The sequence below is a fragment of the Callorhinus ursinus genome, unplaced genomic scaffold (assembly GCF_003265705.2).
Source record: "Callorhinus ursinus isolate GAN/ISIS: 27379988/994484 unplaced genomic scaffold, GSC_fseal_2.0 scaffold45, whole genome shotgun sequence".
Lineage (NCBI taxonomy): Eukaryota > Metazoa > Chordata > Mammalia > Carnivora > Otariidae > Callorhinus > Callorhinus ursinus.
In genome coordinates this window covers 3,239,149-3,252,324 of record NW_027397107.1, presented here as the reverse complement: position 1 = coordinate 3,252,324, position 13,176 = coordinate 3,239,149, and the positions used below count along the sequence as shown (strand labels likewise).

General features: G+C 41.5%; 1 protein-coding gene across 5 annotated transcripts in view; it reads left to right on the top strand.

Annotated features, from left to right (window-relative positions):
• Positions 1 to 13,176, top strand: part of ADAMTSL3 (ADAMTS like 3) — a 359,890-nt gene that overhangs the window by 194,017 nt on the left and 152,697 nt on the right. For all 5 annotated transcript variants that reach the window (XM_025893321.2, XM_073882182.1, XM_073882183.1 and 2 more), the window contains exons 8-9: positions 1,906 to 1,980; positions 8,601 to 8,758. In XM_025893321.2, coding sequence (XP_025749106.2) covers positions 1,906 to 1,980; positions 8,601 to 8,758 — 233 coding nt within the window. The remainder of the gene's footprint in view (positions 1 to 1,905; positions 1,981 to 8,600; positions 8,759 to 13,176) is intronic.

Here is a 13,176-nt window from a genome sequence, read left to right as displayed (position 1 = left end):
TTTGAGGAATTGTTTTCCATAGTGGTTGAACTATTTTATATTCCCACCAGTAGTTCACAAGCATTCCAATTTCTCCTCATCCTGAGGATTATTTTTTGTTTTGTTTTTTTGATAATGGCCATCCTAATAGATGTGAAGTGGGATCTCATTATGGTTTTATTTGCATTTCCCTAAAAACTAGTGATGTTGAGCATGTTTTTATGCACTTATTGACCATTTGTATATTCTGTTGAGAGAAATGTCTGTTCAAGTCCTTTGCTCATTTTTACTTTGGGTTGGTTGTTTGTTGCTATTATTGTTGAGTTATACAAGTTCTTTATATGTTCTGGATATTAACCCTTTATCTGATACGTGATTTGTAAATATTTTCTCCCATTTCATGGGTTGCTTTTTTACTCTGTTGATAGTATCCTATGATGCACAAAAGTTTAATTATGATGTAGTCTAGTTTATTTATTTTTTCATGTGTTAACTGTGCTTTTTGGTATCATATCCAAGAAATCATTGCCCATATATATTGCTTTTTAACTTCCTTTTTTATTCATCAGTATGTATGTTGGCTTTCTTTCCACATCAAGTCCTATAGCTTCTTTTTTTTTTATAAAGATTTTATTTATTTGAGAGAGAGAATGAGAGAGAGAGAGAGCACATGAGAGGGGGGAGGGTCAGAGGGAGAAGCAGCCCCCCTGTGGAGCAGGGAGCCCGATGCGGGACTTGATCCTGGGACTCCAGGATCATGACCTGAGCTGAAGGCAGTTGCTTAACCAACTGAGCCACCCAGGCGCTCAAGTCCTATAGCTTCTTATCATTACTTTTACCAGACGTAGGGTATTCTTTAGTACAGAAATATAATTATTTGTTTCAGCTCTCCTATAATGGTGGACATTTAAATAGTGTCCATTGTTTTGTTTTTTTGCATGTATGTATTCATGTATATATTTTGCATGTATGCATGTATTTTGCATGTATGTATGTTAGGAACAAACAGAAAATTTGGAAAGAATATTTATCTGAATGTTAGAAGTGATGCTCTCTGGGCAGCAGGATTAGAAATAGTTTTATTTTATCTTCTTGCTTATTTGCATTTTTTAATTTTCAATAATAAACATATTTTTATCTAATAAAAACTTATAAACAAGCCAGCAAACATAGTAACATCCTTTGATCCAACAATTTCGCCCCAGAATTTATCCAGAAAATTTGTTCTAAGTTAAACAAAAACAACATCTGCTTGAAGTAATTCATATCATTGATAATATGCTAATACCATTTAGTAACAGGCTTAATGTTCAAATTGGGGACTACTGGGGTAAAATTTTATATAGGAGTCTAGATTATTATGCAGCCATGAAAATTAATTTCAGAACGTGTAAAAGCAGGAAAGGAAAAACCTCTCTGAAGACTAGGATTGCCCCAAGATAATGATCTAGGCCAGGGATCGTCAAACATTTTTCTGTGTAGGACTAGATAGTAAATAGATTAGGCTTTCTGAGCCCTGTTGTCTTGGTTAGAACTACTCAACTCTACCTTTGGGTGGGGTAAAGCAGCCTTAAGTGAATGGGTGTGGCCAGACTTGGCCTGGGGGCCCTAGTTTGAGGACCCCCCTCCAACTCCCCATCAAAGCATGCAGTTGAGGGCTGGGGGAGGAAGGCAATTGAGATGGTAGGCCAGGGAATTCATTTTAACCTTTTCTTTAATGTTTTTTTAAAAATGCTTTTAAGTGAAATTATGAGTAGTATGAATATGCCTTATACACACAGTAGGTGCTTTCCAGAGATTTCTTGACTCTGAGGTGAAGTGTAGGTAAAGAACCCTTTGCAAATGCTTCCGTTTTGATTGACTTGCTTATGTTGATAGGCCTTTTGGGCATAAGTTTCACTACATTTGTCGTGCATTCTTTCTTAGGGGAAGAAAATGTAATTGCTGTCCCTCTGGGAAGTCGGAGTGTAAGAATTACAGTGAAAGGACCAGCGCATCTTTGTAAGTACAATTTAATCCTGACATGTTTTTATTTCCTGATAGTTTATTTAGCCAACAAGAAAAATCTTTCTTTGTGTTAATGGGTAGGTAGGAAAATATCTCAAGGATTTTGCCAACCATCGTGAAATCATCTGTATCACTAGGGAATGATCAATACCCTGAATTTTTCTGTTCTCATGCCCCAGTGTTTAGAAATATACCAGTTTGGGATTAATCTCCCTGTGGGAGAGGAAATCAAGTTGTATGGGAAATAAACTATTTTTATGGGGAGAGTAGAATAGTATTCAAGAGTTTTCTGGAGATTTCAAAAGTTTGGGACAAAAATAAATTTTTTTTAAACACAGAACCGTATCAGTGATTATAGCTGAAAAGTATAAGCTTTGTTTGTTTTTTTTTTTAAAGATTTTATTTATTTGTTTGACAGAGAGAGACAGTGAGAGCAGGAACACAAGCAGGGGGAGTGGGAGAGGGAGAAGCAGGCTTCCCGCTGAGCGGGGAGCCCGATGTGGGACTCCATCCCAGGACCCTGGGATCATGACCTGAGCCGAAGGCAGACGCTTAACGACTGAGCCACCCAGGCGCCCGAAAAGTATAAGCTTTGTTACCAACACATCGCAACTTCAGGTCCAGGGGCAGCGAAAATAAACACTGGTTTCCCAGAATACGGAGTTTGAAATGATAGAAGATTGACACTATATTGTTTCTTTGGCCAAAGTGAGGTGGCATCTCCTCTTTGTTTTTTGATCTCTTAGGACCTAACAGAACAGGAAATAGCGGAGTTTGTCTGTTTCTTTCCCAAGGTCTCCCTGTGGCCAGAGACAGGACTTTCTTAGTCTTTTTCATAGGTGAATGTGTCTTTGCCAGGACTGGTTCCCTGGCCTTGAAGAACCTTACTGAGTTCAGCCATCTCTTTCCATAAAAGTGCAAAACAGTACTTATAACTATTTTAAAGCTACACAAATCAAGGTTCAATGGATCAAAGTGCTACACAGATTGCCCACCCCCCTTTTTTTTCTAAGCCACCATCCTAGATTTTTGACTTGTAAAATTTTCTCTGGGCCACAAGCATCATGTTTTTGGTAGCTTTTAAGTGTGTGTGTGTGTGTGTGTGTGTGTGTGTGTGTGTGTGTATTTGTACATTTTGAATTCAGTAGTAATATTCCAACCAGAAATGTTCTTTGAGAAAAGTTTATGTCAGAACATTTAAGTAAAAATGTTTAAGATCACCAATAATGTAGATTAAAATCTTGAAAAAACAAGAAATTCTGTAGTACATTATAATCTCAATCAGAGAAGCAAGAGAATATCTTTGGGGCAGTAAGGGTGAACCATTGTTTGAAAGTCTTTTATTTTCTTTTACCCTTTATTTTCTCAATTATGACTAAAAGGTGTGACCAATTTTTTTTTAACTAAAATGTTTACAGTCCTGTAAGGGTCACTGTATTCAAGGCTTTCTCTGTAAGGAAACATCAAAACATTTTCTAAGCATTTTAAAATGGCTTAAAGCCTATAGCTCTTGATGAGAGTAAACCTTTATCCTTATAAATGTGAACTTGATTTTTGAAAACAGGTAAAAAACATTCAGATCCAAATTTTGTGAATCATTTGAGGGAATCACATTGGAACATACAGTTTGGGATTCAAAAATACAAAGCGCTGAATCATAATAGTAGCGTTATTCATGATAACCATAAGGTGAAAACAACGCAAATGTCCATCAGCTGATGGATGGATAAATAAAATATGACATATGTAGAATATTATTTAGCTAAAGCAGAGAATGGAGCACGACACATTCTGCCACATGAATGGTCCTTGAAAACATGATGCTGTGTGAAAGAAGCCAGATGCAAAAGGCCACATGTGATTCCATTTATATGACATGTCCAGAAAAAGCAAATCTATGGACAGAAAGTAGCTTGGTGGTTGCCTGGGGCTGAGGGAAGTCGGGTTGGTGGGGAGATGGGGGCATGACTGCTAGTGGCTCTAGGGTTTCTTTTGGGGATGACAAAAATGTTCTAAACTTAGATCATGGTGATGTGATGCTTTTCACAACTCTGTGAATATACTGAAATCGTTAAACTGTGTTATTAATGGGTGAATTTTATGGCACGTGAATTTTATGGCATATCAAAAAGATGTTTAAAAAAATATTCAGTGACTGGGCCCAATTTTCTCAGGATGCTAAAGGCAATTCCCAAAAATTCAGCTCCAAAACTAGGTTTGTGAGTTCCAAAATCAAAATACATAGACACTGAACAGAATAAGCAAAGATGAATACTTAGAGGCAAAATATTCATTTACATGCAAATATGTTCTGGCATATTAAACATAACTTTATACTCAAAACTGGCACTGTTCCAAGAACAGGGCTCAAAAATGCTCCCATTTCTCCAAAGGTGACAGACTGTTGCTTGGAATATTTCTCCACTCAACCGTCTTGGAGTTGGCTCTGGAAGGGTTCCCGAAAGTTATCCTTCTCTGCTGATGAATAGAACTGGCTTCATTTACAAAGGGTTTAGTTAACATTTCCGAATATCTACATATAGAAATGGTTTTATTTTCTTGATTTATACAACTGTTTTCTTAATTTTTTATTTGAAACAAAGATATATTCCTGAAATAAAGCTTACTTTGCTGTAATAAATCATTCTTTTGAGATCTGTATTAATTACAACCCTCCAAAAGGCTACATAAGGAAGAACCGAGAACACCCAGTAATGTTAATGTCAGTCTCTTTGCCGTGGAATGGAATGTCTATCTTACATATTGCCTAGAGGGGTGTAGATCCTAAATTTCCAGTCCTGTCCCACGCCTCGCCCCAGCATTATCCCAATTGCCTAGTCCCAAATTTCCCTAAAACTTCAAAAATGGAAGCCCTAACAGGATTCCTGCAAAAGAGATTTTATTGTAGGAACACATTAGGATTAAATGCGTTTGATTGCAATAGACTTGAGAAGCCAAGACACCATTAACTGAAAACTCCCTTATTGATAGGGAGAATCATTTTGTTGTTGTTCTGGGTTTTTTCTTGTCCTCTAAAGTCCTGTTGATGACCATATACAGACATATACAGTTGACCCTTGAACAATGTGGGGCTTAGGGGTGCTGATTCCTGCACAGCGGAGAATGTGTATAAAACTTCTGAATCCCCCAAAACCTTTTTTTAATAGATTTTATTTATTTATTTGAGAGGGAGACCGTGCGCGTATGTGTGCGCAGGGGGAGGGGCAGAGGGGGAAGCAGACTCTCCGCTGAGCGGGGAGCCCAACATGGGGCTCGATCCCAGGACCCTGGGATCATGACCTGAGCCGGAGGCAGACACTTAACCAACTGAACCACCCAGGCGTCCTGACTCCACCCCAGAACTTAACTGCTAACAGCCTACTGTTGAGCAGAAGCCTTACTGACAACATAAACAGTCAGTTGACACGTATGTTGTATGTTATTTGTGTTATACACAATATTCTTCAAATCAAGTAAGCTAGAGAGAAGAAAATGTGATTAAGAAGGTCATAAGGAAGAGAGATACATTTACAAGACTGGACTGTGTTTAGGGGAAAAAAAAAATCCCTCTCTCAGAGGACCTGCCCAGTTCAAACCCATGTTGTTCAAGGGTCAACTCTAAAAATATAAACATAGATGCCTACTGCCCAAAGGATGTGGATGTTGGATCACATGTGCATGCACCGTTAAATATCACTCGACTCTAAGCCTCAGTTTGGTGTATTTATAAGTGACTTCACTGTGCTGAACGCGTGTTATGTGTTTACCTCGCGATACTTCTGTGGCCTTAGATTGTAAGGAGACCTTTCCAGGATGGTTAACAGGAGGCTGCCTCTTCTGAAGGAAGCCTGGACTGGCACTCCTCCTTCCACTAGAAGCACCAAGACACCTCCATCATCTTTATAGTTATCATTTATCTTATTAACAACTGGGATGGATCAGAATATTTAAAGGCACCATTATAGACTCGAGTTGTGAAGATTTGGGGGATTTAAGAGGGCCTAAGGAGGAGAAAGAAGTCAGCAGTGGATAGCGGGGGTGAAGGCCCGTACCCTCTGCTTTCCGTAGTGGTGGGTGTGTTTACGGGCTTCCGGGGTTCTCCATCCAGCAGGAGCTCTCTTGCTGCAGAAACCACAGAGGGATCCGGGAAGGCTCTGAGAGCTCAAGGATCCTGTGTGCTGATCTCACGAGCCATGAATTATACTTTAACACAACATAGGGCTGCAGTCGAATACAGTGGAATGCTAGAAAGCAATGAAACTTAAAAATGTGTTTGTAAGTCAATGCATCATCTAAATTGTTGGTTTTCACCAACCCTGTCTGTCACTTATTTTAAGAGGCATAGGCACTAAAGAGAAGCAAATTTACCATCTGCAAAAAATGACAACTTTTGAAAAACTCCACTGGCCCCTGCCTCACCCGGAGATTCATCACACTGGCTTTGTCAGTCCAGTTGTCAGAATCATTTGTATCAATGAACTCCACCTTCATCAAATCCCCTGTCTTCATCCACCCACTTCTGACTCTGTTATACAATAGAGGTCAGAGCCTCTGCCTTCCACCTCCTATATATGCAACCGGGTGTTTGTGACCTACAGAGCTGGAAGCTTTTTTAAATCATTGCAATGAAGACATTTTCTCATAAGCATATGGATAATTGGATATTGGACTTGGATAATTCTTAGGTTCTCATGTCCTTGCCACTAAAGGCTTGGACGCTGTCCAAGTAATGGAATAGACTTGACACCAAAACACAAAACACCAGGACCAGACTAACAGAAATGCTGGCCTTTGGTTTTAGAGGGTGGCTGTCCTACTGGTCTTCCCTTCCTCCCAGATTCTGACATCCCGCCATAGCTCTGCAGCCCGACGGCCCTCGGGACACTGTGGTCCAGAAGGCTAATGCCGGGCAATCACAACCCCAGCACAGAACACTATTTGAATTTAGTCAGCTCATTTCAGGCTGAACCTCAGGCTAGGAGCTCAGTGTTTCGCAGGCCTTCTGTCAGGGTGGATTTTGTCCAGCTTCACTCTGTGTCATGATGTGGCTGGAACGCTCACTACGTCTCCTTTCCTGTAGAGGGATAATCCACCCAGGAGAGGGCCTTCTTAACCATCTGCAGCTCCCCATCTCATTTTTACTGACAGCTCACTTTATAACACTCAGCTTTATATCTTCATTGGAACTAGGAGATGAATTTAATCTCACACTTTCCAAAAATCTGCGGTCATGGAGATCAGGGCCAACATGGTTGGGGTTTTGTGTGCCTGAGAGTAGCCAGCAGAATTCTTCGACCGTTAATGACTCCTGCAGATCAAGGAGCTCATGTCCAGCCTTTGAGTTTTCCCAGAAAAGTTCCCAGCCTGCCAGTCAGGCATAATCAGGGATGTCTCCTCATGCCTGTTACACAGTCTGTCCAGGACGCTTGGACTCCTGCAGATGCTCCAGGGGCAGAGTGAAGTCAAAGGAAAATAGCCAAGCATAGCCGCGTGCAGATGGCAGCCCCCAGTGCCAGACGGTTTTGTTGTGCTTTATCAGCTTTCCTGGGGTTCGGGTTCTGTTGTGTCCTTCGTTCAAGGTGGTCAAAGAACCATTGAATATCCATAAATCCAAGTGTAGGTTTCAGAGTAGAAGACCTGTAGGATTGTCTGCTCTGACACCACATTTTAGAAATGAGGCAGTGAAAACCCAAGGTTTAGAGATAGAGCTGGGGTCAGAAAGGCAGGTGCCTCAACCCCTAGCCTTGTTTGTTTTTTCTACACAAAAATTTCCTCTCTCAACCTCAGATCAGGTCCACTAAGGATGGTGATATTTACAAAATAAAAGGGAAAAAAAGGGAGGAAAGGAAAATCATTTAAATAAAGTAGGGGTTGAACTGTGGACTTTTTTCTGTAGGAGATCTAAAAGCCCTTCTGTTCATATAAAAGCAAATGTGAATAAAGCGATAACATGCAGGACAGAGATCTTTGCGGTGATGTAGTATTTCTCTATCTCGATCGCGGTGATGTGTGATAGATGCTGTTGAATGTGGTACAAATGCTCACATTGTACCAATGGCAATTTCCTGGCCTTGATATTGTACTCTAGTTACATAAGATGTAACCATTCCTTTGGGTAAAACTGGATAAACAGTATATAGGACCTCTCTACTATTTTGGCACCTTCCTCTGAATCTCTGATTATTTCAATGCAAAAAGTTTATTTTTAAAAAAGCAAATTCAAAATTCATGGTGATTTTGTCTAAATAAAAGACTGGGTTTAAGATCTTCTCAATGGATGATAAAATGAGTAACATATCTTTACCTTGAATAATAGCGGCATCATGAAAAAATATGAAGAAAGAGACAGTTTCTCTTTCCCCTTATTGTAGAAAGGGCTCCAAAGAGTTGAATAGACCTAATTGGACCTAACCAGTGAAGTTAGGACCTAACCACTTTAGCTGTGGACAACTAAAAAGCTTACATATGTATTCCACCAAACTGAGTCAATGTAAACTAGGTGGATATCTTGTTATCATGGTGATATCATACACTGATATATGTAGTGAATTATATTTTGGAATAGAATGCTTTTAAGACAGCCCTGTCATTTAAATTCTCTTTTTAAATTTTAGTTATTGAATCAAAAACACTTCAAGGAAGCAAAAGAGAACACAGCTTTAATAGCCCGGGAGTTTTCGTCATAGAAAACACCACAGTTGAATTTCAGAGGGGCTCAGAGAGGCAGACCTTTAAGATTCCAGGACCTCTGATGGCTGATTTCATCTTCAAGGTAGGATGAGCCTCTTCGTCAGCGTCCTGCCTCCGAAGCTCAGCATGTCTTGAATTTCCAAAACATTGAGTGTGTTCTGGAGAAAGTCATCAGTAATTATTTCTGCACAGAGCCTGTATCACTGATATTTCCGATGTGGCAGTGGGTTCCCAAACATTGTTCATCTCTCTCCAGTGTCTGCTCCTCAACCCCACTAATTAAGAAACAGACTTCACTTTTACAGGGGCGAGATTGTTTTCGCATTTGTAGACTTCGGTCGTGTTCAGTTTTATTTATTTATTATTTGGAAGATTTTTTTAAATTTTTTGACAGGGAGAGAGACAGTGAGAGAGGGAACACAAGCAGGGGGAGTGGGAGAGGGAGAAGCAGGCTCTCCGCTGAGCAGGGAGCCCGACGCGGGGCTCTATCTCAGGACCTTGGGATCATGACCTGAGCTGAAGGCAGATGCTTAACAGCTGAGCCACCCAGACGCCCCTTGGTCGTGTTCAGTTTTAAACCTCTAGACGGAGTTTGGTGAAGATGGTCCATGGTGAAATGCTCCCCATCTTAAGCCGGTGCCGTGCACTCTGCACGCTCTCTCTCTCCTTGCAGAGCACAGCAGAGAAGACAGAGGCCCGACCCTTCCCTTCCTTGTTTCCTCCGTTGTGTCTCATCCTGCGCTCTTGTTGGCCACTGTCACAAGGGACCCTTCTAAGAACTTCTTGTGGGTAACCGTGAGCCTATGTCCCCTCCCCGGGGGGATCCCATCTTTCCCTCAGTCAGTGGACATGAAGTGTAGTGGCCGATATATCTCCAAGGTGACACGGTGGGAAAGTTTTGATAAAATTCAAAATACTTCAGACATAAGAAAAGGAAAAGGTGTTTCAGTGGGTCGTTTTGTCCCATCCCTTTTTGGAAACTCCTTCCAAATGGAAATGGAGGAAAGCAAGTAGCCCTTATTGCCAGGAATAGATTTACCTATGCACAGACCCAATGCCTTCAAAAAGAACTGTCTGCGTGCCACATATTCGTTTGTCAAAGGTTGTTCCTGGTCCCAGACCCCTGTCCTGTGCTCCCAATTCAGCCTGCAGCGTGGCCAGCCAAGTGATGAGCTGCACAGCATGGTTGGGCTGAAATTTTGAGTTTTAAATGGTCAACCTTTACAAATCAAGGATTGTAACATAAAAATGCCGGGATTCTTTTCCTGCTTTTCATTAAAAATGGGAAGATCTGACTACTAGCTTACCCGTGGTCATAGCAGCAGTTGGCTACTTCCCATCGGGGCACACTGTCTCATGTGCCATGGTCCACACCGCTCCCTATTGTCTTCCTAACATTGGAGGCACGAGTGTCAGTTCATAGATGTTGAGGTTGTCATTCAGACATTACCTGCCATTCGTAGACACTTAAGTGACTTCTGTGTCAGACCCTTAAAGCATCTACCTAGTGTTATTCTTGGATGATAGCATTGCAAAAGACTTTGGGAAGCCAAAGTTGTCATCTGTCTTTCCTTCTTTCTCTCTGGTGCATTGTTATGCATGTGATCTTCACTTGTTTTGTTCCTTTTAGGGTTTTCCCATTTGATTTCCAAGTAGTAACACACACACACACACACATACACACACACAAACTGTATATTTCTGCAGGTGCGTGTTTACACATTTTTTTTAAAGATTTGGATATACCCCAAACTGAAAACATGAGAAAACAATGCTTCTCTTAGAAGGGTTTGGTGCTTTGGGGGAGTGATCTTAGCTTTATTTAGAATATTCCAATACTTAAAACAATTCTTAAAGAGAGGAATACAGTTTCCTATATCACTTGCATAATTAAAAATTATTGTACACTTTCTTGTCCAAATGACGTGTTCACCTCTGAACAGAATACATTCCAGGAGCATGTTGCCCAAGTCCGAATTAGTACTGTCTTCTATTTTCCACTCTGGGTTCTGGTTTCCTCAGATTTAATAAACAATCCTGGGCTTTCACTTCAACCCCCGGGAAGCTTTTGATCTCTCTTGACTGAAAGGTTTTTAAAAAATATATATCCATCAAAGAAGGTGTTACATACAACTGTCTGACTCACACAGGACTAAAGCCTGATTCTCGTGCCTACGTCCGTTTGCTTTCACAAATGTACTGTGCACTTGGTGGGAGAGAATTTGGCAAAATCAGACACTGTGATGAAGCAAGAATGACTCTGATGTTGTTTTTTCCCTGACTTATAAGCTTGTCCAAATAATGTGGGTTTCTAGGAAATATACTTTTCCATCGGTTATTTTTCTTTCTCTCTCTCTCTCTCTCTCTCTCTTTTTTTTTTTTTTTTTGCTGGGAGCTCTGTAGTATGACCCAGCCCGTGTTGTTGCTAAAGTGGGGACCTTCACTTCCACTCACGTCTTCGTGGCTCATCACACAATCAAGTCATGGCCGTACTTTGAGCGGGAGGTTAAAAGTGCCGGTCAGGTCACTGATGATGGTCAGCCATGTGTCTTGCTGTATCTCTTTCCATTTTCATCAGCCAAAAGCAGTTGGTCTAAAAATGGGACACCTGCCTTCAACCTGAGGCTGCAGAACGGAGACCGGGTCTGCCTGCCCAGTGCTAACGTAGCACAGTCATGGGTGCCCCGAGGGATACTGAGGCACACTCTTTCATTCGGCCATAGATTAGACCTTACTTCATGGACTTTTAATAAACACACTGTTGAAAACCACTGTCTTCTGACATCGTGAATGACTTCTGAAGACATCAGTGGGATGTTAGATTTGTTTATGGCGATTGTTCAGATTGTAAAGCCTAGCAATTCACTGCACCAGTGAGACAAAAATTTTTCTCCAACTTTTTCAGAAGCTATATTTTCATGATTGGACCATTCTTGAAAATGGCATTTTTTTTTTCTTCCCAGTGGGTTTCTCATTATAGATTCTTGTTTTCCCGAATGATCTATTCTCATGGATGACCTCTGTCACAGCACTATGGAGTCACGGTATTTTGCGTGAGAGCCCCTGAAGTATTCTTATTTCTCTTTTTAAATGTGTGTATGCTGCCACCAGGTAGCAGTAGAGAGTCTTGATCAAGTCCCTCATGCCGTGTGCCCTGTTGATTGGAGGGTATGATAGACACTATCTGTTCAGTGAGAATTTACTGAACATCTGCATCTGCAAGTAGATGCTTGTGAATATCAATTTTAAGTATATGCCCCTGAGAATAAAATGAAATGGCTTTGGTAAAGACCTCTCTTTCCATGGTTCACTATTTTTAGCTATGCTGGTAGCTTTCCCTCTCTTTCACAACATATCCGTCTTCAGGGAGAGAATAAAGTTCCTCTTCCTCACGGTCTGAAATCTTCCTTTGTGTTCCAGATGTCTCTCATCTTTCTCCCGGTCGGATATTTTGTGTGTCTGTAGGAAACTGTGTTCTGATTGGTCTTTCCACTTGTGTTCAGCGAGGCAAGCCTCTGCCTTCCGTTTCCCTCCACCTCAGCTCTAGGTACATGTTACGTTCTCTCCTCACACAATCTCTCTTTTCTTTCTGGGCGGTTACCATAGCGCATCTCACTGATCCAGGGATGCGAGGGCTTGAATCTGCCTGTTTTCCTTTATCTCAAAGAACGGGCTGTAGCCTTGCCAGGTGGTACAGATGGTGACTGAACTTACACCTTCACAGGAACACAGCAAGACCCGGTTTTGAGGGTCGGTGCCTGTATCAGTTTCCCGAGGCCCCTGCAGAGGCACCCTCAGCTGGGTGACTTCAACGACAGACCGTAGACAGTTGCTGACTCACGGCTCTGGACGCTACAAGTCCAAGATCAAGGTGTCGGCAGGATTGGTTCCCTCTGAGGGCTGAGGGAGAGTCTGTTTCATGCCTCGCCCCCCAGCTGCTTGTGTCCTCAGGCATTCCACCTCAGCCCTGACACCGGCTCCTGTCTGTGCACGTCTGCCTCTGCACCAAATTTCCCTTTTTTCTGAGGACACCAGTCCTATTAGATTGGACCCACCCTAATGACCTCACCTTACCTTGACTGGATCTGCGAAGACCCTATTTCTAACTGAGATGATATTCTGAGGGACCGTGGGTTAAAATGTAAGCACTTCTTTTGGGGGGGGGGCACAATTCAACCCGTACGAGTACCTAACAGAAAAGCAAATTGAGCTATTTCATCGTGCCTCAGAGTTCCCTTCAACCTGAGCGTTGGCCGCTGACCACACAGGCAGAGACTTTTGAAATCTCACTTGATATTTGCTGTCATGTGGGCCGTTGAGGGAAGTTTCTTGGTGAAAGCAGTTCAAATACTGTTCTAGTAGTTACCAGAATTCCCAGCTAAATTATATGTGTAAACCGGATATACACATTTATGTTCAACTTTGATTATTAAGGTGGGATCTTCTCCTCCTTCTTCTTCTCCATCTTCATCTTCTCCTCCATCTCCTCCTCCTCCTTCT